The sequence below is a fragment of the Hoplias malabaricus genome, chromosome 3, assembly GCF_029633855.1.
Source record: "Hoplias malabaricus isolate fHopMal1 chromosome 3, fHopMal1.hap1, whole genome shotgun sequence".
Classification (NCBI taxonomy): Eukaryota; Metazoa; Chordata; class Actinopteri; order Characiformes; family Erythrinidae; genus Hoplias; species Hoplias malabaricus.
In genome coordinates, this window is record NC_089802.1 from 17,929,361 (window position 1) to 17,955,377 (window position 26,017).

The 26,017-nt window shown below is 36.6% G+C and overlaps 3 protein-coding genes and 1 non-coding gene across 5 annotated transcripts in view; 2 read left to right on the forward strand and 2 right to left on the reverse strand.

Moving 5' to 3' along the window:
- l3mbtl2 (L3MBTL histone methyl-lysine binding protein 2) overlaps positions 1-1,913 on the forward strand; it is a 21,017-nt gene extending 19,104 nt beyond the window's left edge. For both annotated transcript variants that reach the window (XM_066665269.1, XM_066665270.1), the window contains exons 15-18: positions 63-297; positions 765-812; positions 935-1,132; positions 1,368-1,913. In XM_066665269.1, coding sequence (XP_066521366.1) covers positions 63-297; positions 765-812; positions 935-1,132; positions 1,368-1,492 — 606 coding nt within the window. In that variant the 3' untranslated portion in view covers positions 1,493-1,913. The remainder of the gene's footprint in view (positions 1-62; positions 298-764; positions 813-934; positions 1,133-1,367) is intronic.
- Positions 1,913-13,065, reverse strand: chadlb (chondroadherin-like b). Its single transcript, XM_066665271.1, has 10 exons — positions 12,932-13,065; positions 12,174-12,258; positions 11,701-11,765; positions 11,424-11,519; positions 7,429-7,623; positions 6,889-7,190; positions 5,827-6,328; positions 4,746-5,432; positions 3,845-4,011; positions 1,913-2,772 (listed from the first exon to the last, which is right to left on the reverse strand). Exons 4-10 carry the CDS (start codon positions 11,463-11,465, stop codon positions 2,484-2,486), a joined length of 2,184 nt encoding a protein of 727 aa, XP_066521368.1. The 5' UTR covers positions 11,466-11,519; positions 11,701-11,765; positions 12,174-12,258; positions 12,932-13,065; the 3' UTR covers positions 1,913-2,483.
- A 6,319-nt stretch (positions 13,066-19,384) lies between these two features.
- On the reverse strand, positions 19,385-24,320 carry rangap1b (Ran GTPase activating protein 1b). The gene is given in 15 exon segments (XM_066666334.1): positions 19,385-20,307; positions 20,385-20,493; positions 21,123-21,223; positions 21,343-21,464; positions 21,656-21,768; positions 21,901-21,999; positions 22,117-22,230; positions 22,414-22,554; positions 22,647-22,781; positions 22,892-23,071; positions 23,172-23,211; positions 23,213-23,229; positions 24,063-24,172; positions 24,214-24,272; positions 24,274-24,320. Coding segments are annotated over 15 exon segments (1,737 nt in total). The 3' UTR covers positions 19,385-19,957.
- A 1,170-nt stretch (positions 24,321-25,490) lies between these two features.
- trnar-ccu (transfer RNA arginine (anticodon CCU)) lies at positions 25,491-25,563 on the forward strand. The gene has a single exon. It is a non-coding gene; the product is annotated as a tRNA-Arg (tRNA).
- The last annotated feature ends 454 nt before the right edge of the window (positions 25,564-26,017 follow it).

Below are 26,017 nucleotides of genomic sequence, written 5' to 3' on the forward strand. Positions count from 1 at the left end.
AATGCTGATGTACACAATCCATGTATTTGGAACAAAACCCTTGGTTCATTACCCCTCTCCAGGATCCAGCAGGTCATGGCTTTGTCCCAGGTATGAAACTGGAGGCAGTGGACTTGATGGAGCCTCGGCTGGTGTGTGTCGCCACTGTGCAGCGCTGTGTGGGCCGGCTGCTCCTGCTGCACTTCGATGGTTGGGAGTCAGAGTTTGACCAGTGGGTGGACTGCCAGTCCCCTGATATCTACCCTGTGGGCTGGTGTGAGCTCACAGGTTATCAGCTTCAGCCCCCGATTGGCCCAGGTACAAGGATTGAAGGACATGTGGCATCAGTCACTTCCTTGACATGTTTGAGTTCTTGAAGTAATTTGCAAGTTTATACAAATCTGAGGATCTCCACATTGTTTTAGTAGAAACTACTTAAAACATGGTCTATATATATATATATATATATATATATATATATATATATATATATATATATATATATATATATATATATATATATATATATATATATATATATATATATAGCACTACATATCCTAATCATCTAAACAGACATTTTAAGTGTTTTTCTTGCAAGTTATATGAATGAATTCATGTATACTTTCTGCCCAAAAGTGTGGGCACATGCTCATTAAGCATGTTGCACATCTAAAATGAGTTCACCTCAAAAAAGATGAATTACAAGGGTTTTCAATTAACATTTGAACATATGTGAACCTGCAGACTCCTAAAATAACATAAGAATTTCCCCCCCACACTAGAACCAAAGGAGCGTCCTAACCAGAACAAAAAATGGATGGGTAAAAAGAGTATGTTTTGTTTCTTACTTGAATTTTAAATAGATTCCTTACAAATATATTTTCCCTCTTTCACTCATTACTAATTCCATCTCTGGACTTTTTTGATCAATTTATGTTTCTGGGCATTTCAGGAAGAAGAGGTGGGAGAAAGAAGGCAAGTGATGATGCTTCAAAAGCCCTACCCCCTGAGGACGAAGATCACGTGCAGTCAGATGAGCACCCTGTATCTAGTCATACCCCAGACATGCCATTATCGCACACAGTTACACCTACAAAGGCACCAAGCATGACAGTCATCACACAGCTAAAGAAAGAGCCAGAGGAAGAAAGTATGTACTTGCATTTTGTTTCCTGGATTTAATAGGCTTTTTCAGTTTGTTTGTTTTTTCAGTTTTAACATTAACATAAATGTGGCTTATTTGGTCATGAACTGTGTATGTCATTTTATGTGTTGTGAAAATAATTTCAAGTATTGTGACGTTTTACTGAATTGCCTACACCCAATCCAAGTTTTAATGTTTGTTGCATCCTGAAATTGAACTTTTTTTTATTTATTTTTAACAGTTATTTCAGTAAAGGTGAAAGTGGAAGAGATTGAGATGGAGACGCCTATAACAAATAACTCGCCAGACAGCGTTTACAGCCCCCCAACACAGCTATCCTCACTCAAACAAGAAAGTGCACCATGAAACAAGACTTTTGCTAATACAGGATCAAACCCACATTTCTTAATGTATTCATGTAAAAGAACACAGTTCTAAAATAAAACAACAAAAGAATGTACATTTCATGGCTTTTTATATTATGTTTATTTCTTTAATTTTGTACTCTGTGTCCCAGGGAACTGAGATGTTTAACTCATGTGAGTATTAAAATGAGGTCCATTAATCATTTTGTCATTTTTGACAGCAAGGACCAGTATCAATTATAAGAATATAAACAAAGTATAAAGAAATGTGCAAACACACAACGCTTAATTTTAACAGGTTAAAATATATACAATAGAAAATGTTAAGTGCTAAAATACAGCCAAACAAAACAATACACAGATTATTTTGTAATAGTTTAACATTGCACTCTAGTAAATCTTCAAAGTAAACACACTTTTTTGTATGGAAAAATCTGGTCAAAATGCTTGTTTTGCTTACCATAGCAATTCTATGCAGAGGCTTGTATGTTTATTTTCTGCCTTTTTAATGCACTGTTTGTATTAGTGAATTTGACATTGCTAAGGGGGAAAAAAACAAACAAATGTAACGTTAATTCTTAGGTTTTATTTTTTTCCTCAAAATTATACATGAAGCAAATAAACAGTAAAAGTGCATTTAAAATGTAGATTAGTGTGTTCTCTAATGAAGATGTGTTCCTATTTTCACCTTGAAAAATGTAGAGAATCAGCAAAAAAACCTAATTAGTTAATTACCTTCTCTAAAGAAGCTTGGAATGTATAAAACTAAGGTTAAGCAAACATCACATTTATAAAACACTGCTAGTATATATCACCAGAAGAAAACCTCTCTGGAAAAGCAACTTCAGGAGTAGGGGGAAAAATGTTGTGGTAAGTAGATGTATAATTAAATAATTCTGACCCATATCAAATTTACTGAAATTTTTAAAAGTTTTAAATTATTTTTAAAATAAAATAATGAAAGGGCTTTGTTGCTATGGTGACTGAAAGAATTACAGTGATTTGCGTTTTTTCACAGTGGGTTTCTGCACTGAGAGCAGTTTCACATTTTTGCGTTGTTTTGTTTGAGCTTTAGCTACTTTGATGACCTTTGGGGCACTAATTACAGCAGGTTTAGACTTTGTGGCCTTTGGGGATTTGGAGATCTTTGGGCTCTGTGTGGAAGGAGGCCTCTCTCCAGGACAGCTCTTAAACACGTGAACATCCTTAACTCTCTGACCTCTGAGCTCTGGTGGGTAAGCACAGGTGGCCCTTACCTTCAGGTTTACACTCTCTATCCACCTGTAGAGCAACAAAACATAAACATGATGTGCATAACCATTTTTGCACGTGTACATTTTGCTTCAAGAAAGTTGTGAATTTGAACATACATATTGTATATTGGATTATGCATAGAAAAGATCTGGACAAAAGACAGGCAGATGAACACAGTGTTTATTAAACCAAGCTGCCATAGAACAAGCAGAACAAGGCCTGGATTTCTCTGGCTAAAACAACCATGGATTTCACAGGAAAAAAATTACTACCTTGAATGCAGCATATTTCTCTAAAATCCCAAAATGCACCTACGCATCAATGGTTAACCTATTTGTGGGCACTGATGCCCCTCTGTCACTGATTTGGTACAGAGAGCTTGACATCAATTATTTCTGAATATAAAACTGAAACAGACTTTTCTGACCACAGGGTGTTTCCATGTTTTTATCTTTTTTTAAATGAGATGGGTGACAGAGAACTTGGTTTTTGTCCTAGAATTGATTTTTTTTTTTAAATAGGCGTTTCAAGTTGCATTTCTCAATGGAGGTATGTGACAATGTGGTTACATTTACCACAAATCATGCCGAGTCATCTGAGGATTTGAAGATCATGCACATGTAACATTGGTTTCTAAAAAACATTGGACTAAAATTTCTCCAGATTTCACATTTAAAACGTGATTGTAACTGTTGCCAGAAACTGGGAGGGGCTGGTATTCATGTGGGGAGTTCACAGCATGAACAGTGGCTCCCTCTGTTTACTTTTGAGGGGTTTGTGTTATGCATGCAGTTGTTCATGTGAGGGAGTTTTTAATTTATGATTTGGGATTTATGTGTGTGTTTAGCAATTGACATGGCAGAGACCTTAAAACTACATTAGCCTTCCTCTGCAAAAGGATTAAATTTGTAGGTTACTCCGAATAAGAGTATATGCAATAAAATTAAAGTCCAAAGTAGAATTTATTTCTTTCTTGCATTATATATGTATAAATGTTTTGTGTAGGTTAAACATGGACAAAGGATGGAATAATGAATACAAATAAAATATAGCAATGAAGTTTGTGAATCTTTTTAGCAAAAGAAGCAAACAATCTTACTTTCGCAGAGGTAGAAGTGGGCAGTCGCAAAGTAGGGGATTCTCTGCCAGATTAATGGCCTCAAGCCCAGTGAGTGGACTTAGGTCAGGCACTTCCTCAAGCTGGTTTCCTTCCAGAAACATACTTTGCAGACCAGATCCAAGGCCAGCTAATGAATCTTTGGACATCTGCAGGTAGAAGGGAAGTTGGATACATGATTACAACATCTGACTACAATTAAATGTAATAAATATTCAGCAAAAGTTAGCATGTACCTCTAATAGTGTTTAAAACACCTGGGTAAACTGGACTTTGTTACTATGCATTATTTTTGTTGTCTTTGACTAATATTTAAATTTGTTTGATCTGAAACATGAAACATTTAAGAGTGACAAACATGCAAAAAAAAAAAAATCATGAAGGGGGCAAGCACTTTCACACCTGTGTATGTGTATATTATATATATATTTTTAAATTAAAATGAAAGTTTTCACATCTCTGTTTTTATCTTACTAAAGAAATGTTGCTCTGAACCTTTTAGACTCCTGTTTAAATGTATTCTATATTCTGTAAATCCCCCTTGCAAATTCAAATTTCTTAACTGGGAAAATTCTGTATGTAATGTTTGTTTACCGCTCATATTTCCAACTTCCAACAAAATTTTCCAACTATTATTTAGGATCTAAAATTATATGCTATCCTTTTACCTGAGATAGTAAATCATTATCAGATCATATATTCTCTTTAAAGTCAACTTGGTTATATATATATTTCCCCAAGTACCAGAAACCGGCTTGGAAGTCAAACAGTGTTCTTAAACATGCTGCATGTAATTTGATCAATATTCCACAATGTAACAAAAGTGTGTGAAAGACAAAAAAGAATGTCCACCAATGCATTAACACTCTTCATTAAGACTCACTTTTTCTAAACCCATGTTATCAAGATAAAGATGTCTGAGAGAGGTTGCAACTGACAAAAATGCTTGTGCCCCAACCCAGCGGATAGAATTGTAGGACAGACGGAGCTCTGCCAAGCTACTGGTTTTAGAGAGGGCAATACTTGGGATCTCCTTAAGTTTGTTGCTGCCTAAATGCAGGGTTTCAAGGTCAGGTGCAGGATCAAAAGCCCTGGGAGAGATGTTGGTGATCATGTTGGAGGTGAGAAAGAGATCTCTCAGTTTTTCAGCCCCTGTTAGGATTCCTGTTTCAAGTTTAGTGATGGCATTGTTTTCCAGATGGAGGGCCAGTAAACCAGGCAGCAACTTAAAAGCCCCTTTGGGGAACTGTGTGAAGCGGTTCTTCTCTAAATGAAGGTATGTGAGTTGAGGGAGTCCTTTGAAGGCATCAGGGCTCAGAGATGTGAGGTCATTTTCTGACAGATAGAGGTAAACCAGACTCTTTAAGCCATTGAAGGCTCCATCTTCCACCTCATGAATCTTGCAGCGCTGCAGGTGAAGGGAGACCACCTCTGGAACACCTGGGAAACTGTTTGCAGGGATGTAGTGGAAGTGGTTGCCTCGCAAGTCCAGTAAACGTGTTTTTGGAGAGAAGCCTTGAGGAACTTTTGTGTGGCCCTGGTTTTCGCAGGTCGAGTGATGGTTCTCAGTCTAGGACAAAAATGTGATGTTTAAAATGCTGCATTAAACAGAGATTACTTTATAATGGAAATGTCAACGATAAATACTATGAGCCAGTTATTTTGTACATTATTGTGTAAAAGTTAAAGTAAGAAACAGGAAATGGAGGAGGCGGTGGGGTGGGGATGCCACTTAATTTTCAAAAAAATAGGTCTTTTGCTTTTGTTTGTTGAGCTTATTTGTTCATTTAAAAATCCATAATTTTGCTCCCACATGTGTGTGTTATTATTTTTTAATGAAAAAGTTCACATCCTCTTCAGAGAACAAGGGTCTACACAGGATATGGATGTACATATTTTACAAATGATACATACATGCTAGCTTACTTGGCCAATACTCTGACTGTGATTTGAATGTTACTTACCTCACAGACACAGTTGGCTGGACATTTAACTTTATCCAAAGGTGGAGTTGTGGGTGGAAGTGGGAGTCTTCTCTGTTCCTCAAGTTCAGCTCTCAGCATGGCCTCTTGACTTTGACATCGCAGATCAGCAGGGTGCACAGCTTCCAGGCTTTCATCAGACAGGTGTGGCGGTCCCCCACAAGCCCCTCCAAGACGCACACGCTCCTGCAAGGCCCACTCCCGTAGTGGACGCAGATAACAACTGCAGTAGATGGGGTTTCCTGCCAAATTGAGGCGAGTTAGTTTTGGGGAACCAGTAGCAAGGGGTTGCAACACACGCAGTTGATTATAACTGAGGTCCAGGTGAGTGAGATGAGGAGAAAGCAACACAGCCGTGTTGGAGAAATCCTGCAAAGAATTGTGATCCAGGAACAGGTGTGTGAGCTTGGCCATAGACACAGCCTCATCTCCAATGAAGGTCATGGGATTGTAACTCAAGTCCAGACGAGTCACCTCAGGGAGCCTATAATGAAGAATTAGAGAGAGTGAAATATATAGAAAGAAATAACTTGAAAATGCTGATTCATACATTTATGACTTCATTTGTAGATAGATAAACTAGACATACATTACTAAGCAAAAGTCAAAGACAGCGCTTTGTTTTGTGGAAAACAGCCATTAAGAGTTATTTCAGTGCAGATTTCAAAGAACAACAGATAATTCTCTTGAAAGGGGCCCAGGGGAAATTCAAGGAAACAAGGAAATACTTATAACTTTTCAAATAAATAGTTAAACCATATATATATGGTTTTATCTAGATATTAAAAAAAAAATAGGATGGTCTCTGACATTTGTAACAGTAGTACATTTTGCTGCCATTCTGAACATTTAAACAGAATTTGGCATAGTTCAGATGCACAGCACTGACTGCTATAAAATTGCACTTTGCAGGAGTACACTTTCTGTCTGTAGACTGTTCCATAATTTATCAGCCACTTACTATTAAACCTATCAATGGAAAGGAAATTTTACACAGCCACTGTTGAACAGATATTATTTAAAGTATAATTAGACTGGTCTCACCTGGTCATGGTTTCAGTGGGGAAAAACTGCACCTCATTGTTATCAAGGCTGAGTCGCGTAAGAGTGAAAAGTCCAGCAAAAGCCTCAATGTCAAAAATATTGAGAGCATTGTGACTGAGTCGTAACCATTTAATATTCTGCAGGCCTTGAAAAACCATGTTAGGTATATATACCAGCTGGTTGTGGGTGAGTGAGAGGAGGTTGAGAAAGCCTAGCTGTGAGAAAGCTCCAGGCTGAATGTCCTCTATTCTGTTGTGGTCAATAAGAAGTTGCTTCAGAGAGGACAGTCCATCAAATGACTCCTGTGATCAAAACGAAATGTTGGATGTAGCATCAGAATAGAACTGAATACACATATTGGGCACAAATACTAAAAAAAACAGTATATATGTAAAGTAGGCCTTATGCAGGAATAGTGTAAACAGTCTGTGTACTTGTCTTGCGTGTGCATATGTGCACTCATCTAAAACAAATTACATTTATATACTGTATAACATACTTGGGAAAATAAGGTGATTACAAAGATGCTTAAAGCTTTACCTGGTAGAGGATTTCAATGTTGTTGTAGGCCAAGTTGAGGAAGACCAAGCGGCCAAGACTGCGGAAGGCTCCTTCTCTAACTTTTTGGATCTTACTACGTTGGAGGGATAGGTGAGTGAGATATGGTGTGTGTCTGAAGGCTCCTGTGGAAAGCTCCTTCAGGTTATTACCTCTTAGATCCAGTTTCACTGTGATCTGGATGGAAAGACACAAACACAGGTTTAAAAATGCAAATGCAAAACTTTGAATAGTACTGGTCCTTCTACAACTTAAAGGAGCAATCTATAACATTGACACCAAGCGTTTAATATTGGAACTAGTTTCAGAACAGTTGAGAGAGCTGTTAGCCTCCAATGGCATTTACACATTTAAATCATGTTGTTGTAACAATAAACACGGTTACGTTGCGACAACGTATTTTTTGGTGCCCACAACATTGTCTTTTTAGTTGTCACTACGTTGTCACAACGTTGAAATGAAATTCCAATTTCAATTACATTTCAACGTTGTCACAACATAATCCTGTTTGCTGTACAACTGGTGTGAAGTATAAAGAAATAAGAGACATTGGTTTTGAAGGAACAAGCTTGGTTTTATTAATCTCACAGCCTTAGCAAATGCAAAATAATAATTAATAATAAATAATAATAATAAAAATAAAATAAAATAAAAATTGTATAATTCTAAGATAAACCCTGGCAAAACCTCTTTCTATTAACAATCCTTTAATTCCACTATCAAGAGGAGACTGCACATTATTAGTGCGACTGTGTGTTTAATTTAGACTAGTAAAACATAAATGCAAAATATTATATATATATTTACTGTAAGTTTAGTCCACATTTGAACACTTGTTGTCACCAACATCCAACAGCTTGAAAAGAAAATTAACAAATAATAAATTATATATGAATTTACAGCCAATACAAATCAGATTTTTTTACCTGCACCACTGTAAACCAAACCAGACAATCTACTTACATTTTAAATTGCTGAATTTTCTAATTCCAAACTGGTGGATTTTGCAGAATTTAATCCACATCTGAACATATTTTAATCAGTTAAAAAACCTTTAAAGTTAACACTGATATCCACAAATGGATTAAAAAGAATTAACAAAACATGCTTAGCTATTGCTGAATTTACCCCCAATTCCATGCTTTAGGGTGGTGCAAGCAAAAAAAGCAGACAATCTACCTGCATTGTTTTTGAATGTGCTGTATTTAAGCCAGGTTCCAAATTTGGTTATCAACCCAGCTATCAACCCAGCAAAATGCCGGTTCTCTAAATTAGAGACTGAATTCTTGAAGAGGGAAGTCACAGTCATAAATCTGAGTAAAATGGCCAAAACCTTAACAGGAACACTTTCAATCCGGTGACATACAATCTACGGCTTGAAGAGTTTGCTCTATAGGGATTGAATTCTGTTGGTGCATGTTTCATAGTCCAACAAAACGCTTTGCCTCATATTTCCGTTTTAGTCTGTCTTGATATTTCAATTTCAGTGCATACAAAAGTCCAAAAAGCATAATGAAGAATGTGGTGAAATGAAAAAAACATTCCATCACCACTGCTCCTTCAATGACAATGGCCATGTTCACAAGTGTCTGTGGTGTTTCCTGAGCAAGGTCATCATACTCCATCACTTCAACACTTGTTTTATTCTCCACTTCCTAAGTCCTAAGGATGGGTATCCTAAATAAAAACAAAAATATATGCAAAATTATGGTGTCCTTCTGTGCTCACTTGATTTTAATTACACTCTTTCTGAAACCATTTACAATAAAAATAAATATATTTTCAAGCAACAAAATGTTCTGGATCATTTACATTTGATTTTGATATCAAATGTACTTACAGAAAAATTCAAGCAAATCTTTTAAAAATCAGAGACAAAGTTTTATTATTATTAATTTGGAAAACTTGCTGTGCTTCAAAACCTGTGCAATAATCATGCTGTCTAATCAGCATCTTGATATGTTACTGTGCTGTCCCCTTTTGTCCTGTCACACTAATGCCGGGAAGTATGTCACAGCGGCTACTGTGCCGGTACACACTGCAGCACAGCCGTTCCTGTGCCGGTACACACTGCAGAACAGCGGCCTTTGTGCATATAGTGTCTTATGTTCATTCATTCATTAATTTAGTCTGTAAGTGCTTGTCCAGTTCAGGGTCGTTGTGGGTCGGAGTCTATGGAATCAATGGGCACAAGGCAGGAGCACATCCTGGAGGGGTGCCAGTCCTTTGCAGGGCAAATGTCAATATTATACAAATAATTTTTTTATGCAATGTAAATTAGAGTTGGTTATGGCGACCTTCATAGGGACATTTATAATAGGCAGATATTGACACTATCATGGAGCTGACTTTCTGCACAATGTCCTTGTGTTTTCCTGCTCTGCTCACTTTTTGTCTCAATATGATTAACTAACAATATACATTTAGCTCAGGTGGGAAAACCAAATTAGAATTGTATGGATTTCTCTGTTTAAACATAAAATTATGTATAATATAATAAGCCTACAATTAAGCTTGTGCAGTTGTAGAAGAGCTGAACATTCCTCATGGACAATGTTAAAGTTATCTGGCTAAATGAGTAATCCTGTTTTGTGAAATACCCACAGGGCTTGGAGTTATGTAAAATTAGTGACATATATTTTGGCTGTTAAAAGGTAATACTGACTTTTTTATTATTAATGTGTGTTGACCAATAAAACATCAGAAAATTCTTGAACTACAAGTTATTTATTTAACATTGTTAAATTGTGTATATAACATATTTTACAAGCCAATCTAATAAATAAGGAATGGGTATAATAATAGGTATAAAAATAGGTATTTTCCTTAAAATTACACCTTCAAAAACACTGTGGCATTGCTACTACAGGCTCTGTACTAATTATTGATTGCAGCAACACCTGCCCACTGAAGGATGAAAAGGGCCAAAAAAGTATCCAAAGCATCATATGGACTTCAGTCTGTAACTGAAGAACAAAGGGCTGCTGTATGGTCAGAGAAGTTGAGAGAATGGACAGAAATATTGTGGTCATAATATTATCATATGACTGTGTATTCTAAAATGTAATTGAAACAGCTCTGGCTGACACTGTGTATCAACATTAATCTACTGGGCCAGATCAATGTGACATCGATTTACAAAAACAAAATCTCAAACATAAAAATCTATTATAAATATATTCAGTACCAAAATTTTCTTTAAAATATATTTGGGACCAACACAGCATGTTTTAATAAAAAATATCTTTAACCAGAATTCCAGCACTCACAATTTTTCCATCTGGAATCACGCAAGATAATTTAGTCTTTCAGAATATTAATCCTTAACAAATTCCAAAGTCTCCTGCCCTTCACTGCATCAAAGGATATTTCCGTATAACAGATAACCATCTAAAGGTTTTGGCACAGAGCATATACAGGAATATAAACTGTTGAATATTGGATATTTTGGACAACAGATGATTTTCGTGGTAATTGGTCACGCCATGTACAATAAAAATCACAACACTTTAACACACAAACACATCCAATATTTAATTAAGGTAAAACCCGCTGGTCTGCTGTGTGAACAGGTGTTGCACCAAATTCTTTGACCGACAAGTTCTGTGACCCTAGAGGGAGTTACTTCATAGTCTTGGTATATGGGGGTCACAATTTCTGACAGCTGCCATCAGAATATGTGACACCCACTGAATCTCCATATAAAATGTATACACTCTTGTTTAAGTACATTTATGTAGTTAATATTCAGTGGGTTCACAAATTCTGACTGCAGCTGTCAAAAATTGTGACCCCTGTGCTGGACATGAAATAGCGCTCTCTTGGGTCACAAAACACGACATTCACAGAATTCGGTGTAACACCGGCACAGTAGCCTCTGTCCTGCAGTGTGTACCGGCACAGTAGCCGCTGTTCTGCTGGGTGTACTGGCACAGTAGCCGCTGTGCTGCAGCGTGTATCCGCTATGACATACTTACGGTATTAGTGTGATGGGACAAGAGGGGACAGCACAGTAACATCTCGGCTACAGCTGGCTCTCTGGATGGATTATCTCGGCAAAGAAGAAGTGCTCACTAACACAGATTTAGACAAATTTGTAAACAATATTTGAGAAAAAAAGGCCTGCTGTGTACATAAAAGGTCTTAGACCTTTGAAGCCAGCTCATGAAAAATGAGAGCAAAAACAAAAGTAATGCTTTCATATTTTTGTTCAGTATATCTAAAAAGAACTATTAAATATGTCTGAAAACTCACCAGGCAGGTCTTTAATACTGGTTCACACTCCCTGTGGCAATCCCTCTAGAGATGTAGTCCTGTGTCTGTTGTTTACAAGATGGAAGAGAATCACATATAAAGTGCACAACTACAGACCAAGAGTACAACTAAGTTTACTGTAAACCAGGGATGTTTACGTCAGATCCTGAAGAGCCTTGTCCTAAGTAGGGATAATTTCCCTACTTAAGAAGACCCACTTAAACCCAGCAATTAATAAAGGAGTAGAACATGAAAATCATCAAACTGTGTTGGACACCAGCCCTCTAGGACAGGAAATAAATATCTCTGTTATGGACTATATATGATAAATACATTTACAATCTTAATGTAACCTTTTTATAGTCATGTATTTATTTTCTATATAATTTAATGCAAACAATGCTTTATTAACAGTTTTGTTCATAAAGATATTCCAGGTCTAATTATGCTAAATTATATCCACCCATAATCACCTGGCCATCAAATTTTAAATTTCAAAGAGAATTCTCATCTTGTCTCTGGTCTTTACACTGTCTATACAGTTTATCCTTTTGGAACCTGAAAAACAGAGAGAGAGAGAGAGAGAGAGAGAGAGAGAAAGAGAGAGAGAGAGAGAGAGAGAGAGAAAGAACACATTTGCAGAATCATTGAAATAAAATAAAAGAAATATAAAAATAATATATAATATTATATAATACATAGTAATATATAAAATAACCAATAAAATAAGAGCCTGTGTGCTCATGTAGCGATAATACACTTTCATCAAACCTTAGCTACTTACTGTGTTAACATGCAAACAGGTAAAAATATAGCAATCTTAAATAAAGAACATATAGCATAAGTTAACTTTTGTGACTGAGAAAAGAGTGGTTGCTTGTGGTAGAAAAGTCACAAAATATTGTTTGTTTATGTAATATTTGTATAAATATGTATTACAAAATTATTTTTGGCCATATCAGTCTTCATCCCCCTTTTTTGTCAATACTGGTAATAAACAAATGATCATAGTACAATAAACATCATTTTTCATGGGATACGGACGACTTTAAATTCTGAGGTAGATAGATAACTTTACTGGCTAGCTAAAACTAATCTAGCATGTTACTGAAAGAGCAACTAAGGCTTAACCATGATTATAACTCACATTTAATAACCAAAGTATTAATTAAATACATTAAATTAATTGTATTCAATGTCAATTTTTGAAATAAATTATTTTTGTACTTACAGAGTTTGTGAAGGTCCGTGCATCGATCTACGGCTCCGCTGAAGAATCCGTTAAAAACCGCTTCAAACCACAACAATCAGAGGCTCGCGCTGCCAGCTCCCTGACTAGCACCGGTTTAACCAAACGCATGGGCACCCAACAATTCTATACGCCGCGTCTAAATTTTATTTCAAACCAAGTCTGTCTTTCTGTCTGAAATAATAGTATTAATTTAAAAATAAATAATACAATTATGGCGGCACGGTGGCGCAGCAGGTATTTGCGACTCGAAATTGTCCGTGTGTGTGAGTGTGTGAGTGAATGTGTGTGTGTGTGTTGCCCTGTGAAGGACTGGCGCCCCCTCCAGGGTGTATTCCCGCCTTGCGCCCAATGATTCCAGGTAGGCTCTGAACCCACCGCGACCCTGAACTGGAGAAGCGCTTACAGATAATGAATGAATGAATAATAAAATTATGTCGGTATGGAACTTTGTGGATTTTTTTCTAAGTGGCTAATAGGTTGTCATTTTACCATACAGCAACGTTATTTAATAATAACCTTGTGACAACTTTGTTCAGACAACGAAATCTGTTCCACCTTTTGACAAAAAGTAGACAACGTTGTGACAACGTTGTGTGTTTGCTGGATATTCACCTTCTTCGTATAAAACACACAAAACACTGTCCCCACACCTTTCAAACATCGCTATGCTTCACTTTTTTATATAAAACACAAAACCTATGGCCTTTACTCCTTTAAATCTATACATCTATATTTGTTTTTAAAGAAATGATTTGCTGTTAACTGTTCAGGTGGAAATTAGCCAGCTCTGGTTCTGTTCAGCCGTGTTGCTGCTTGTAAACTGCCTCCACTTTTCAAACGCAAGGCCAATATTTACTCTCTTTTTACTCTCTCTGGTCATGGAGATTTTGAGAATGGCAATGGGGCTTTTTGGATCCGGTAAAATATAACATTAACTCTGTTCACTTGGTCATTTGATGGCTGCAAGACACTGTTTGTAGACCTGGCCACATGGTGAACTGTAAAATCATTGGACAGAGGGCGGGATGAAAGGCAGGACCTTGGAGGGCGAGATCATAAGAGCTCCGCTCTGGACTGAGCACTGCTCAACAAGTATACTGCCTTAACAATGCTGTGAGAGGCAGCAGTGATGGCCATGATTATAACTTTAATATTTAGTATTTAATTAATACTTTGGTTATTAAATGTGAGTTATAATCATGCTTTGACAGTTTCCTTAATCTATGATCACACACCCACAGTACAATAAATATCCTACAGATTGCTCCTTTAAGTTGCATGTTATGTGTTATTTTCTGCCCATTTTAGTGCAAAATTATACATTACATTGTATAAGATATTGGAAAAATAGAAAATGTAACAAACATCTGCTATTCTGTCATCAGGAGAGTTTCAATCAAGTTCAATCCCTGGTGATAGGACAACTACCCAAGATCAGGAGACCAAGAGAGCAAAACTGCCCTCTTTCTCTGTCAGCAGACATAACAGGCATTGTTTAGCGGCAGTTGAAAAAGAAGGTGCTAGAAACTAAATCATATGCCATAGGTCACTTTTAATGTTTCCCCCAAGAATGTAAAATTCAGTAAATACATACTGCATCTTTGTGGATGCTGTGTAATTTTGTACTTTTCTTCTTTTAAAGGCTAGTGAGAATTTTAAGTCATGCATTAAAATGACACTCAAGGGGTGCTATTCATCAATAACATTCATTCATTCATTGTCTTTAACTGCTTGTCCAGTTCAAGGTCGTAGTTGTGTCCGCAGCCTACTCAAAATCACCGAGCACAAGGCAGGAACATACCTCGGAGGGGTGCCTTCACAGGGCGACACACACTAAAATTTACAGACACTTTTGAGCAGCCAATCCATTTACACACGTGTTTCTTCATAAAAAATAAAATAACTTTAAAATGTATACTATGACATACACGTAACCAGTGGAAGTCTTTAATATTCTATCAGACGTGAGCTCTCACTTGGTTAAGATTTGTACTGCTGCACTGCATGTTGTTAAAAATTATGTATTTTTAGGACGTCCAGTTAAATGTGCATTAAAATAATGTGTTTTTGCTCAGGACACAGAAAGAGATTAAAAGAAGTTTTGCAATCTATGTGAGTGTTAGTGATAAATACAACCCTAATAATGTTTTTTAAATGTGGCATTATGAAATTGACATATTTCAGATGTGAACTATATAAAACCTTTTCTCATTCAACTCTTTTTTTCCCTAGACTTGCTGCCAAGAAGCAACACCTCAGTTTTGTCCTGATTAAGTTGAAAAAATGCTAACACAATTTCTCACTACCAGAGGTAAGGGAAACACATTAGAGGTAAAGAATAACGCATAACAAACAAAAAACAACAACAAAAAAAAACAAATAAAAAAAAAACATGTATTGGACCAGGGGTGTTAATTGTTGGTAATTTGGATTAAATGTTGCATTCACTGTTTAATTTAGCTAATTTAGCTAATATTTTGTTTACAAATACAACATAAATGTTTTACCTCATCAATGGTAGGTGGAATCTCAGTCAGGTTCTTGTTGACACAGGCCACTGTGAGCTGGATACTGTCACAGATACAGAACCTGGTGCACTTCCCAGATTTCACTTCATGGACATAGAGGAGTGACAGTAATGTAGCTAACCACGTGGAAATGCTGGACATTATGATCTGAAAGTACAAGACAGAGGACTTCACGTTTTTTTCTCATTTTATGATATATATCTGTAGTGATATATATGCTAATGGACAACATATTAGTATAGATTCTAAATAAAGACGTGATCTCTGTGTGTTTAGTTCAGTTTGCTCCATACTGTAAAAACTCACATTCCTGAGGCTGTGCGCTTCACCTCCCCAAAAAGGGGACATTTATCAAGTGAGTCGTGAAGCGGATTCATTTAGAACATCTGATCACATACTCATCCATACTCAAAATTAAAGGAAACTCTGACATTATACAAAAAAGGTCATTATTGAAAATCAAAATGCATAAGGAAAATTCTGTTGGATGTTCAGACATTTCAGAATCAATAACAAAATCCCACAAATATTTATCTACTGTTGACTGTTAATGGTCCACCACATCTTGCATGCTTGTTAGGAGTCCCATTTCTATAAATCATCTATAAATCATTTATTCCTATCCAGTCTTTTTTTTTTTTTTTTTTTTCGCTTTACCTTTTTCCTTTTCACATGCATGTGGATTTTCTTATTTATGTATTCATGTAATATGAAATATTAATAACTTGTACTCAAAAGCAAGGCTTTTCTGACTGAAAATCAAGAACTCTTTTCAAAGTGCTTTTATTCGTATTTTCATAACAAACATATCCATGTTTTATTCATGTTTATTCAGTTATCTTTCTGGAACTTGCATACAGGTTTTTATGAAGGACACTAATCTTTACCTTTATGTACATATTTGTAATATCAAATGGACCCCCCATATACCAGAATCAAAAGAATAATTTACATTCTCACTTACTTAGGGCTGAAATTCCAGATCACACACTGAGGATTTACTTGGTCTCTGCGAGGCTTCAGGCACCAGTTGGCATGAATATCCAACAGCATTCATAGAAATACATGAGTAGAAGTTTTCAGACATCCAATAGCTGAGCTATGGCAAAGGAAACACACGAAGGAATTTGCAGTGGTGAGGTGTGTGTGTGTGTGTGTGTGTGAGTGGGGGGGGGGGGGGGGGGGGGTTGGGAGGGACAGCTCAGTTGCTGTATGACTGCACACAAAGGCGCAGTGTTTCACTCACTGGAAAAAAATCTGTGGAGTTAAGACATTTCCCGGAGAATTAGGCTCTACCTGCTCTGATGGCCTCTTTATAAGCTCCTTTAACTGGGTTATCAAATATTTGTTACAGTCCATTAAACAATAAAAAATTCTAGTCTACTTTGATTATGTGTAAAGGTAAACTCAAACCAGCCACATACACTCTACCCTCACTATGATGTCCAGTGTTTAATGATGCAAAAATCAATCAATTAATCAGCGACCTTATTTTAATTTCTACTAGTTGAGTAGGTGGTGTGATTCTCGTACTGACTAGGAATGTTGTGACAGACATACTGAGAGTAGACATGAAATGGTAAACTTAAATGGTATCACATTCTAAACTGATTACTATTTTCAACATTAATTGGAAATAAAAAAAACTGGACATTATAATGGGATTAGTGTGTATCTGGCTGGTTTGCATTTACTTTTACACACAATCAAATTAGACTAAATACATTTATAATAGTGAGAATTTGAATTTCTATAAAAACCATGGTTGATGGCAGCTGTTTGGAAAAACTCACATACAGCATATCAAAATTAGCTACATTGCCCCAGACACATCCACTGGAGCAGCATGTAATGCCTAATTTGTTAGGGGAAACATGGTGCTGTTAGCTCTAGAGTAGAGATCTGTGCAGGACCAAATTTTTAATCCAGAAGAAATGTCTCTACAACATTTAACAAATCATTTTTAAGCTCAATTTAACGAATAATTTATAAAGAAATTAATTCTGAATGCTGTGTAAACTTGGCAAACCAGTAAAAAGGCCAGTAGCTCTTTTATCTAGACAGAATTGCAAACAATGTGGACATCACAACAGACACCCAGAAAGGTACAGCAGCATTGTGGATTATTAAAGAGGGTAAAATGCTGGAATGCTGACGGGAAGGAGTGGGCATACAGACATACCCACACACAGGTGTTCAGTGGAGTTGTGGGACTTATGCATATGCGCTACTTAGAGCCCCTGCACATGCTGAGATCCACAGTGGTTCATGTTTTCAAATAATTCTATTTTCCTCAGGTGCTTACTGTTATTATTTGGGTGTTACATACATATTGCAGCATTGTTTCTGTTGCATACCAATAGTCCATCTTTACAGTCTAATATTTATAATACAAGGCCAATCTATAAAAGCATGGACATTTTATACACACACCTTCTGGAGAAGACCAATACTTATATGTTTTCCTTTCCTTTTCATTTAAAACATATAGTTTTAAAAGTTACAATGAAAAGTTCGCCCCCTCCAGGGTGTATTCCCGCTTTGCTCCCAATGATTCCAGGTAGGCTCTGGACCCATTGTGACCCTGAACTAGATAAGCAGTTACAGATAATGAATGAATGAACCGTTCATTCTCAAGTCTCTAAGATCATCCATATGGACACAAAATAGGAAGTGAGGATGTTACTGTAGGAAGATAAAAAACAAAGGAGGTAAACATGTTTAAATTACAGACAGCAAGTTTGTGTTGGAATATTTAATTTTACCTGTTATCTGTCTCCTAAATATATTGGTGGCCAATTTCCTTCTTTGCATTGTTGAATGTGAAAATTTTGAATGATTGCATTGTGGAATGTGCATGTTCAAATAACAGTCCCAGTTTGTATTTTATGTGTTTCATTAATTATTTTAAATTGCACAAATTATTACATTTTATTGAAATAATGCAAATATATTTTCAAATAAACAAATGAATCAATTCCTAAAATTACTATCCTCACACTGGCTACTCAATCTGCCATTGCTGCTAGCCTAATGAGTCCTGTCACTTTCACTTGTCTCTCACCAGAACTCTCCCCATCTTAAATAAACTTCATTTATCCCCCCTTTTCAGCATGGCCCATCATGCTGTAGAGCCCCAGATTAACACAGCACCAAAACCAGATCAGTGTGCTTGTGCACACGTTTGAGCACTACATTTAAGCAGCCGTGAAGTGATTCTAACTAAAAAGGACCTTAAAAATGTCATGCTTCCACACTAAATCTAGAAATTAGTTTTCTTCTAAAACTAAGGGGTACTAACATTTAGCTTGAACTCTTTTACTGCACTAAGGCTTTTAAATCTGTTTGTATATATCTGTGAGGTTTTTGGTATGTTAAATTATTAATTTTGGCTTACAAATACCAAACCAAATTATAGTGATTCATCACAGAGAACACAGTTAGGCTACACCACAGCCCAAATCTGGGGGGAGTTTCAGATCTCAAGATCATGCTTCAAATTAAGCTTGGTGACTGACATTAAGCCCATGTACACCAGCTCAAAAGTTTCCCCATTATTTTTGGTGTATCTTAAAGTATCTAAATACACTAATGTTAAAAGGGGGCTACACAAACCTTCAGAAATATAGGATACAAACAGGACACCTGGATAAACCTAGCACACATTCTTATACAGTAAAAGGCTATGTGAAATAAAGACAATTAGCTTTTCTTACACAAAAATAGTTCACTTTAATTCAAACACAATTAAATGCACTGAATACAACTACAGGTTTATACCTTACATCATCTGTGAACATAAATTTTACCCCCCCCCCCTTCCCCTTTTACAAGCTGCTCCCAGAATATTTCAACTTTAAAACAAACTCCCTTAAAAACACCAATTCAACAATTACTTCAGGTTAATAGACACGTTCTTTCTGTTATAGAAATTTGTAATTACCATTAATTATTACAAAATACAAATGGACCCTTCAACCCTATGTTTTTTTTTATCTAGTGCAGCAAGACTAAATTTCTACATGAAATCCAAGAGTTTTAATAGTCCCTTATATCTCCACCATTTTGACTTCAGTTCTGCTTTAAGTCATAAATGTACTTGGTTTAATTGTACTTTGTACATAAAAGACATTGAACTGAAATTAAAACATTAAGTTGTAAACAGTCATTCATTCGTTTGATAATTGTTTTAGCAAAATATATTTGCACTAAAAATCTTGACAGAAGAAATGTGTCCTCAAGCATCTCTTCAAAGAACCACATCAAGCGTCTCCTTGATTCTGTTCACATCTCACTGAATGGATCATGCAGAAATGTTGATTACAAGCTAGACTTTTATAATAATCCGAATAAAGGTTAACTGACTGTTAGAGTGGTTGATTAATAACAGGTTTAAAAAGTCTTTGCAGGTGTTCCAGGTTGTACTTGGCCTGTATGTCTGACCCGTATAAATGTGCTCTGCATACAGTGCAAAGTACTAAGCAGGTATATTACACAAACACGCATGCGTGCACACACACACACACACAATTGATAGAATGCAATTTAAATACAGTAATCTCAAAGTGGAGACAAATAAATATTCTTCTACAGTAATAGACAGCTCTGAAAAAACATGCGCTAACTGGGACAAAAAGATCTCCAGAATGTCAACTTGGTCTACAGAAAAGTAGTCCTGCCCAACACAGTGCTCCAAAGTAATGAGGTGACCAGGTGAAACACACACCTTCTTCGTCTTCTCTTCACCCTGACAAAGCAGCATGCAGCAAAATTCAGTTATAAACCATGCTGACAGGTCAAATGAGGGAGGCCACAACACACAAACAACTAAATGTACCTTTAAAAGCCCGAAAAAAGGCAAAAAAGGCAAAAAAGGCAAAAAATTTGATTGAAATAAATAATGCTCATACCAGTAGCTTCGAAAACAACTTGCTTTAGTTCTGCCTTCTCTTTATAAAATGCAGAAATCTGAAGAAATATCTCTGCAGTTTTAGCAGCATCTAAAAAATCAAGCTGGCATGTAGAGAGAAGCATTTTAACATGTATACTCTAACAAACAATGACAAAGCAATAACTGTGGACTAACCTAGACAGGAATCAAGTAATTATAAACTCTAAAATAGTATCAAAATGCATACAACTTGAAAACATCATAAACATTATGGCCATGCTTATGAGCACAAGCAAATTCACACTTTCGATATTCACCGTTTTCACCTTTGTGTGTGTAAATATGAATAATGCACATTCAAATTAATCTAGCATCCCTAAAACATCTACAAACATTTATTTTACATTTTATTATTATTATTTTGTTTTAAAACTAAGACAAACTTGCTCCTCCTCAAACTCCACCTACAAGCACAGCTATAGGTTCACAACCTACTAAACCCATCTTAGCATCGGCTCACTATTGAAAAGTGCATGCATTGTGACATGTTTCTAGTAAATGATATGCAAATGAGGCAGTGGTAGGCTGTGGCTTAATTTTACATGCTGAAGCTTTATCAATTTTACACAAATCAACACTTTTTTAAGATGTTACAAACTTTCCATGAATGAAACAATGAACACTTAAATCACCAATCTCAATTTTTACTCAACTCTTAAGCATTAAGGTCAGTGGGACTAATAGATTGTACCTGCTGTTCAATTAGCTGCATTCTTTTGGCTCCAAGGTTGAGCAATTTATCTGATGTTGGGGAATGAAAGAAGGATAAGAGCTCGGTACTGCACAGAGTCACTTATAGGGAAACATACATGCATTAGCTACATTACCACAATACTTTTGTAACGTTTTTAATATAGGTATAATATAATATTTGTGCAAGCGGCAACCTGTCAATTTTACCTTTGCAGGACTTTCTTTATTTTTGCTATTTTCTTTGGTCCCATTTACACAGTTCTGTTCATCATGATCATCCTTATCATTATCTATATCCTCATTATCTTGTTCTTCTTCATCTGGCTCACCTTCATCATCACTTCAAATAAATTTTAAGGTCATTTTTAAAGAGGGGTTTGGTGAAGCTTTTTTTTACCAATATACAACGACAAAGGCAACAATCTGAAAGTTACTCAGACTTGTACTTTTTCAATAACATTAAATGTGTGCACAAAGAACAGGGGAAAAAAGCATTTACCAAGAAACAAACAGAGAAACCTAGCAGGATACCTGAGTGACTCAAGTACATCTGCCCTGTTCATGTTTTCCAGGGCCTCTTTAAGAGCTTCACAGCCATCCTCCCCCAGGCAGTGACCTATTCAATCAGAAACCATTTATTTTACCTCCTCACAGTGACAGTTCTTCAAAAACTTATGAAGACTGAACATATAACAAGACAGAAGCTTCAATCTATGCTTGATGCATGGCGTGGCACATAATGTCTAAACATTCCAACGTTTAAAAAAAACAAAAACATTCAGATCCAGTTTCTTGAAATCAGCCTTGTTCCATAATGCCTTGGCAACTACCAAAGCTGCAGCTTCTGTAATTTCCCCAAATGAAAGATTCAGTTCCTAAAGACATTAAACATTTGAAATAACTGGAAGATTATTACAATGTTCGTAGCTGTTTAAAACCTTAGTTCTTAATGAATTCTCAATCAAATATATCAAAAAGGTGACAAAATTAACCTTGAGAATAGGCAGTCCATCACTTAGAGCTGCAGCTATGGCAATGGCACCTTCAGAACGTACCAGACAATCTCCAAAATGTATTATCTGAATGCTGCGCAGGTGCTTGAGTGCCTGACAACAGAATAGAGGGTGTACAACACAGAAAGTTTTTGCGTTTTGAAAGGTAACATTATAACTAATACTACAGGTAAGGTAAAGTTGATTGATGAATAATTTCATTAAAACGATTTTGACATCATTTTAAATCAAAATTCAACAAAAGTTTGATTGCCAAAATTTAAATTTGAACCACGCCTGGGCCATGGCTAGTGCTCCTCTTTTGGTAAAGGAATTGTCATTCAGGCTGAGGACACGGAGGTTGAGATTGTGCTGCATTGCACTGGCCAAAGCTGTCCCTTTCTGTGGCATGTGAAACTCCTCAAGACTTCCAATCATCTGTGTAAAAAAAGAGAGACAATAGTGAAAAATGAATGAAGCAACACAATTAGAGCAGTGTCAGAAAAGGGCATAAAATTATAGTTGTTTGCCTGAAAAGAATGGGCAAGAGCAGAGGCACCATCATTCTCCAGGCGATTACCTCCAGCTTCGAAGACTTTTAACTTGAAAGGGGAGCTGGCAGCACTTGACTGCTTGTAGTATTCTGTCAATGCAGAGGCCAGGATCTTGAAAAAAATGCAAAAAAAGTCATACAATCTTAAAGACTGAAAATAATGTTTTGAAATGTTATACATTCTGATCATTTAGCTCTTTGGTATCAACTACTACCACTTACTGATCCTCCTCCAGTGCCCCTGCCACAGTTATTGTGCCTGAGTTCCTGAAGAGTGTGGCACACGGGACTCTTCAGAAGGGCCTCAATTCCCTTCACGCCATCTGAACCAAAAGCATTGTCACTCAAATCTAGCTCAGTAAGCCTGGTCCCTGAGGTCAGCAATGCACTGCCCAGTGATTTCTGAAAAGGTTAAAATTGTACAAGTTAAGACGGCATGTGTGTAAATGTACAATTAATCAAATATTTACAGTTTACTCTATCAACCTGAATATGCACTTACCAAGGCAGGAGGAATTTCAGAGCGAAGTTGTCCTGTAAATGTCATTCCAGTGACATTGCTTAAAAAAAAAAAAACATTCAGAGATAATCCCGATACTGTCAAGAAAATGAAGATAAAATCCTTATATTTTAAAGTGATCAATGTAGTAAAAAATATTTATCCATACTTCTAGACATGTTCATATTATGTGTATCAACATATCACATATGTCCGTAACAAATAGTTTAAGATAACATTGCACTGCATTGCGGGGTGGCACGGTGGCGCAGCAGGTAGTGTTGCAGTCACACAGCTCCAGGGACCTGGAGGTTGTGGTTTCAATTCCCGCTCCGGGTGACTGGCTGTGAGGAGTTGGTGTGTTCTCCCTGTGTCTGCGTGGGTTTCCTCCGGGTGCTCCGTTTCCTCCCACAGTCCAAAAACACACGTTGGTTGGTGGATTGGCGACTCAAAAGTGTGTGTGTGAAGGACTGGTGCCCCCTCCAGGGTGTATTCCTGCCTTGCGCCCAATGATTCCAGGTAGGCTCTGGAACCACTGCGACCCTGAATTGGATAAGCAGTTACAATGAATGATTGCACTACATACAATAAAAAATACAACATCACACTGGTTGGTGTAGCATAGTGGATAAAACCACTGCAATCTACATATCAGACTGCAATTTGATTCCCAGCTTCAGCAGGAACACAATGCTATATCAGTTTTTGTGCAAGATTCCTACTGCTGCATTAGCCTAGCAATTCTATATCGATAAGAATACTTGACAGTTGTCATAAATGTTATTAAAATGCAGTTCATCATGACTCAAAAAAAAGTACTGGTTTAAACAAATAAATAAATAGATGAATAAAAAAGAAAAATTAATGGGATCCGTGATTAAAGTCATAAAGTACCTGTAGTTCATTTTTGGACTCCAGAGCCTTGGCTATGGCCTGTGCTACACCAATGGTATTTCCATCCAGTCTCAATGCTTTCAGACCCTTGAACTGTTCTATCTCTCTATCTTTTCCAGAGATATGTGTGTATGTGTGTGTGTTTTCATACCTGACTGTTTGTCATTCAGCTTCAGTCCTAGACCCTTGTAGCTGAGCTCTTCTCCAACGAGTCCTGGCAAGTGCCTCTGTAAGCTGAGCAATAGCGTCTGAAGCCATTCAAATATCCTTGGAACTGTCTAATTATAAAAACATGACAGGAACAAAGATTTGGTTTAATTAAATTAAAAGTTGTTAGATATATCTCTACATATTTAGCTTCATTCTGTATGCCCAAACCAATGAATGTAAAAGAAGTCCTCACCTCCATCCATTCCTCACCCACTTGCATGTTGCTAGAAACCCCCTCCCCATAAACTGATGAGACTGGTCTGAAACTTTTGTTTTTACAAAAATTGTTTTTACAGTAATGTTGCCAGAATTAAGAGGGGGTGCCTTTTCAGGCAGGTGGACTGCCTTAAAAAGCATCCCCCTGTAACTCTCTTTCTGCACACACAAATATGGTTTGTTTTTGTCAGTACACCTATAGGATCAATATAAAATACCTGTATAAGGTTCATGGCAAAAACAGAAATGTAGCCAGAATTAAAATTGGGTACATTTCTTTCTAATTCAACTATTAATATTGCAGTTATGTTCAGGCAGTGGCAGCATGTGTACATTTTCATGGATATAACATTTTAGCAGGTACAGTATTGAAGTGGTAATTTTATTTACAATTCGCTGCTTTTGTCCTATATTCCTATTTATTTCCAGTGTTTAAATATTCCATAAAATTGCGACAGGATATGTAGGAGTTTCATTGTGGTCAGAAAATGAACGTACACGTTTGTTTTAGAATAAGTCGAAGCTGACTTCAGAAAAAGCAGTGGTGCATGTAGACTATATCATTTTATTATTTACAAGCGACATTTTCTTTTTTACATCTCAATATCTAGAGTGTTTCTACTGGGGAAAAGGCGATTTATTTTTATTTTGACGGAAATAAACATGATATTTTGCCCGTTTTGTCATAAAACGCCGATTAACCTCCCTTAGGACTAAATATGCCGGGGATGCATCTCGCGGCGGGGGTGCTGAATTCGGCACAACACCGGCAATGTGTCAAGCACAGAGCCAGGATGGGAAAAAACTCTTAATTCGACTTAGTAAGTTTATAATCATTATATGAAAGGTAATTAAAACACGATATCACACAATCCGACTCACTAAGCCTGAGTCAAAAACCTGTAAACTCTGTGAAACACATTACAAAGAAAAAAAAACTGTATGCAATATCCATCCAATAGTATACATACATAGAAATACTAAGAAAGCTGTGCTTGCTCAGCCCCAGTGGCCTAATGGATAAGGCACTGGCCTCCTAAGCCAGGGATTGTGGGTTCGAGTCCCATCTGGGGTGTTAACTCTATTGTTTTTGCATTGAATACCTTTGAGTGTTCCAGAGTTTATTTGTATTGTTTCAATTAAGGTTTTGGCTGCATAATATAAGCTGGTGTACCTAACACAGTATTGGATGAAATTGTATGATGGTGATTCTTCTGTCCTCAGATCATGTATTTTTCCCAAGCACTTCAATCAAGGTTGCTGGTCATGTGCAAACAAATGGTGATTGTTCGGATGGTTGGGTGTGTTTTGACTGTCACCTTTAATTAATTTCTACACCCTCAATCCAATTAATATATTTAATAGGATTTGTCCATGTAGACCTTACTCAGAACAGACTTAAGTCCATTTTGATTACAGTTCCAATTCGACTCTGTTCAAATAAAGGAAATGCAATGCCTGCATTTGATTACTAATTAGATTACATTTTATTTTCAACACCCTCCCTGGATCACTATGGAGAAAGATTA

Excerpts from the sequence above, each read along its gene's own strand:
- chadlb (XM_066665271.1), bottom strand. The coding sequence starts at position 11,465 with ATGTTACTGTGCTGTCCCCTCTTGTCCCATCACACTAATACC. Across the intron at positions 7,191-7,428 it reads ACATTGAAATCCTCTACCAG|GAGTCATTTGATGGACTGTC; the intron begins GTAAAGCTTTAA and ends TTTTGATCACAG. Across the intron at positions 4,012-4,745 it reads ATAACATGGGTTTAGAAAAA|ATGTCCAAAGATTCATTAGC; the intron begins GTGAGTCTTAAT and ends TTCTACCTGCAG.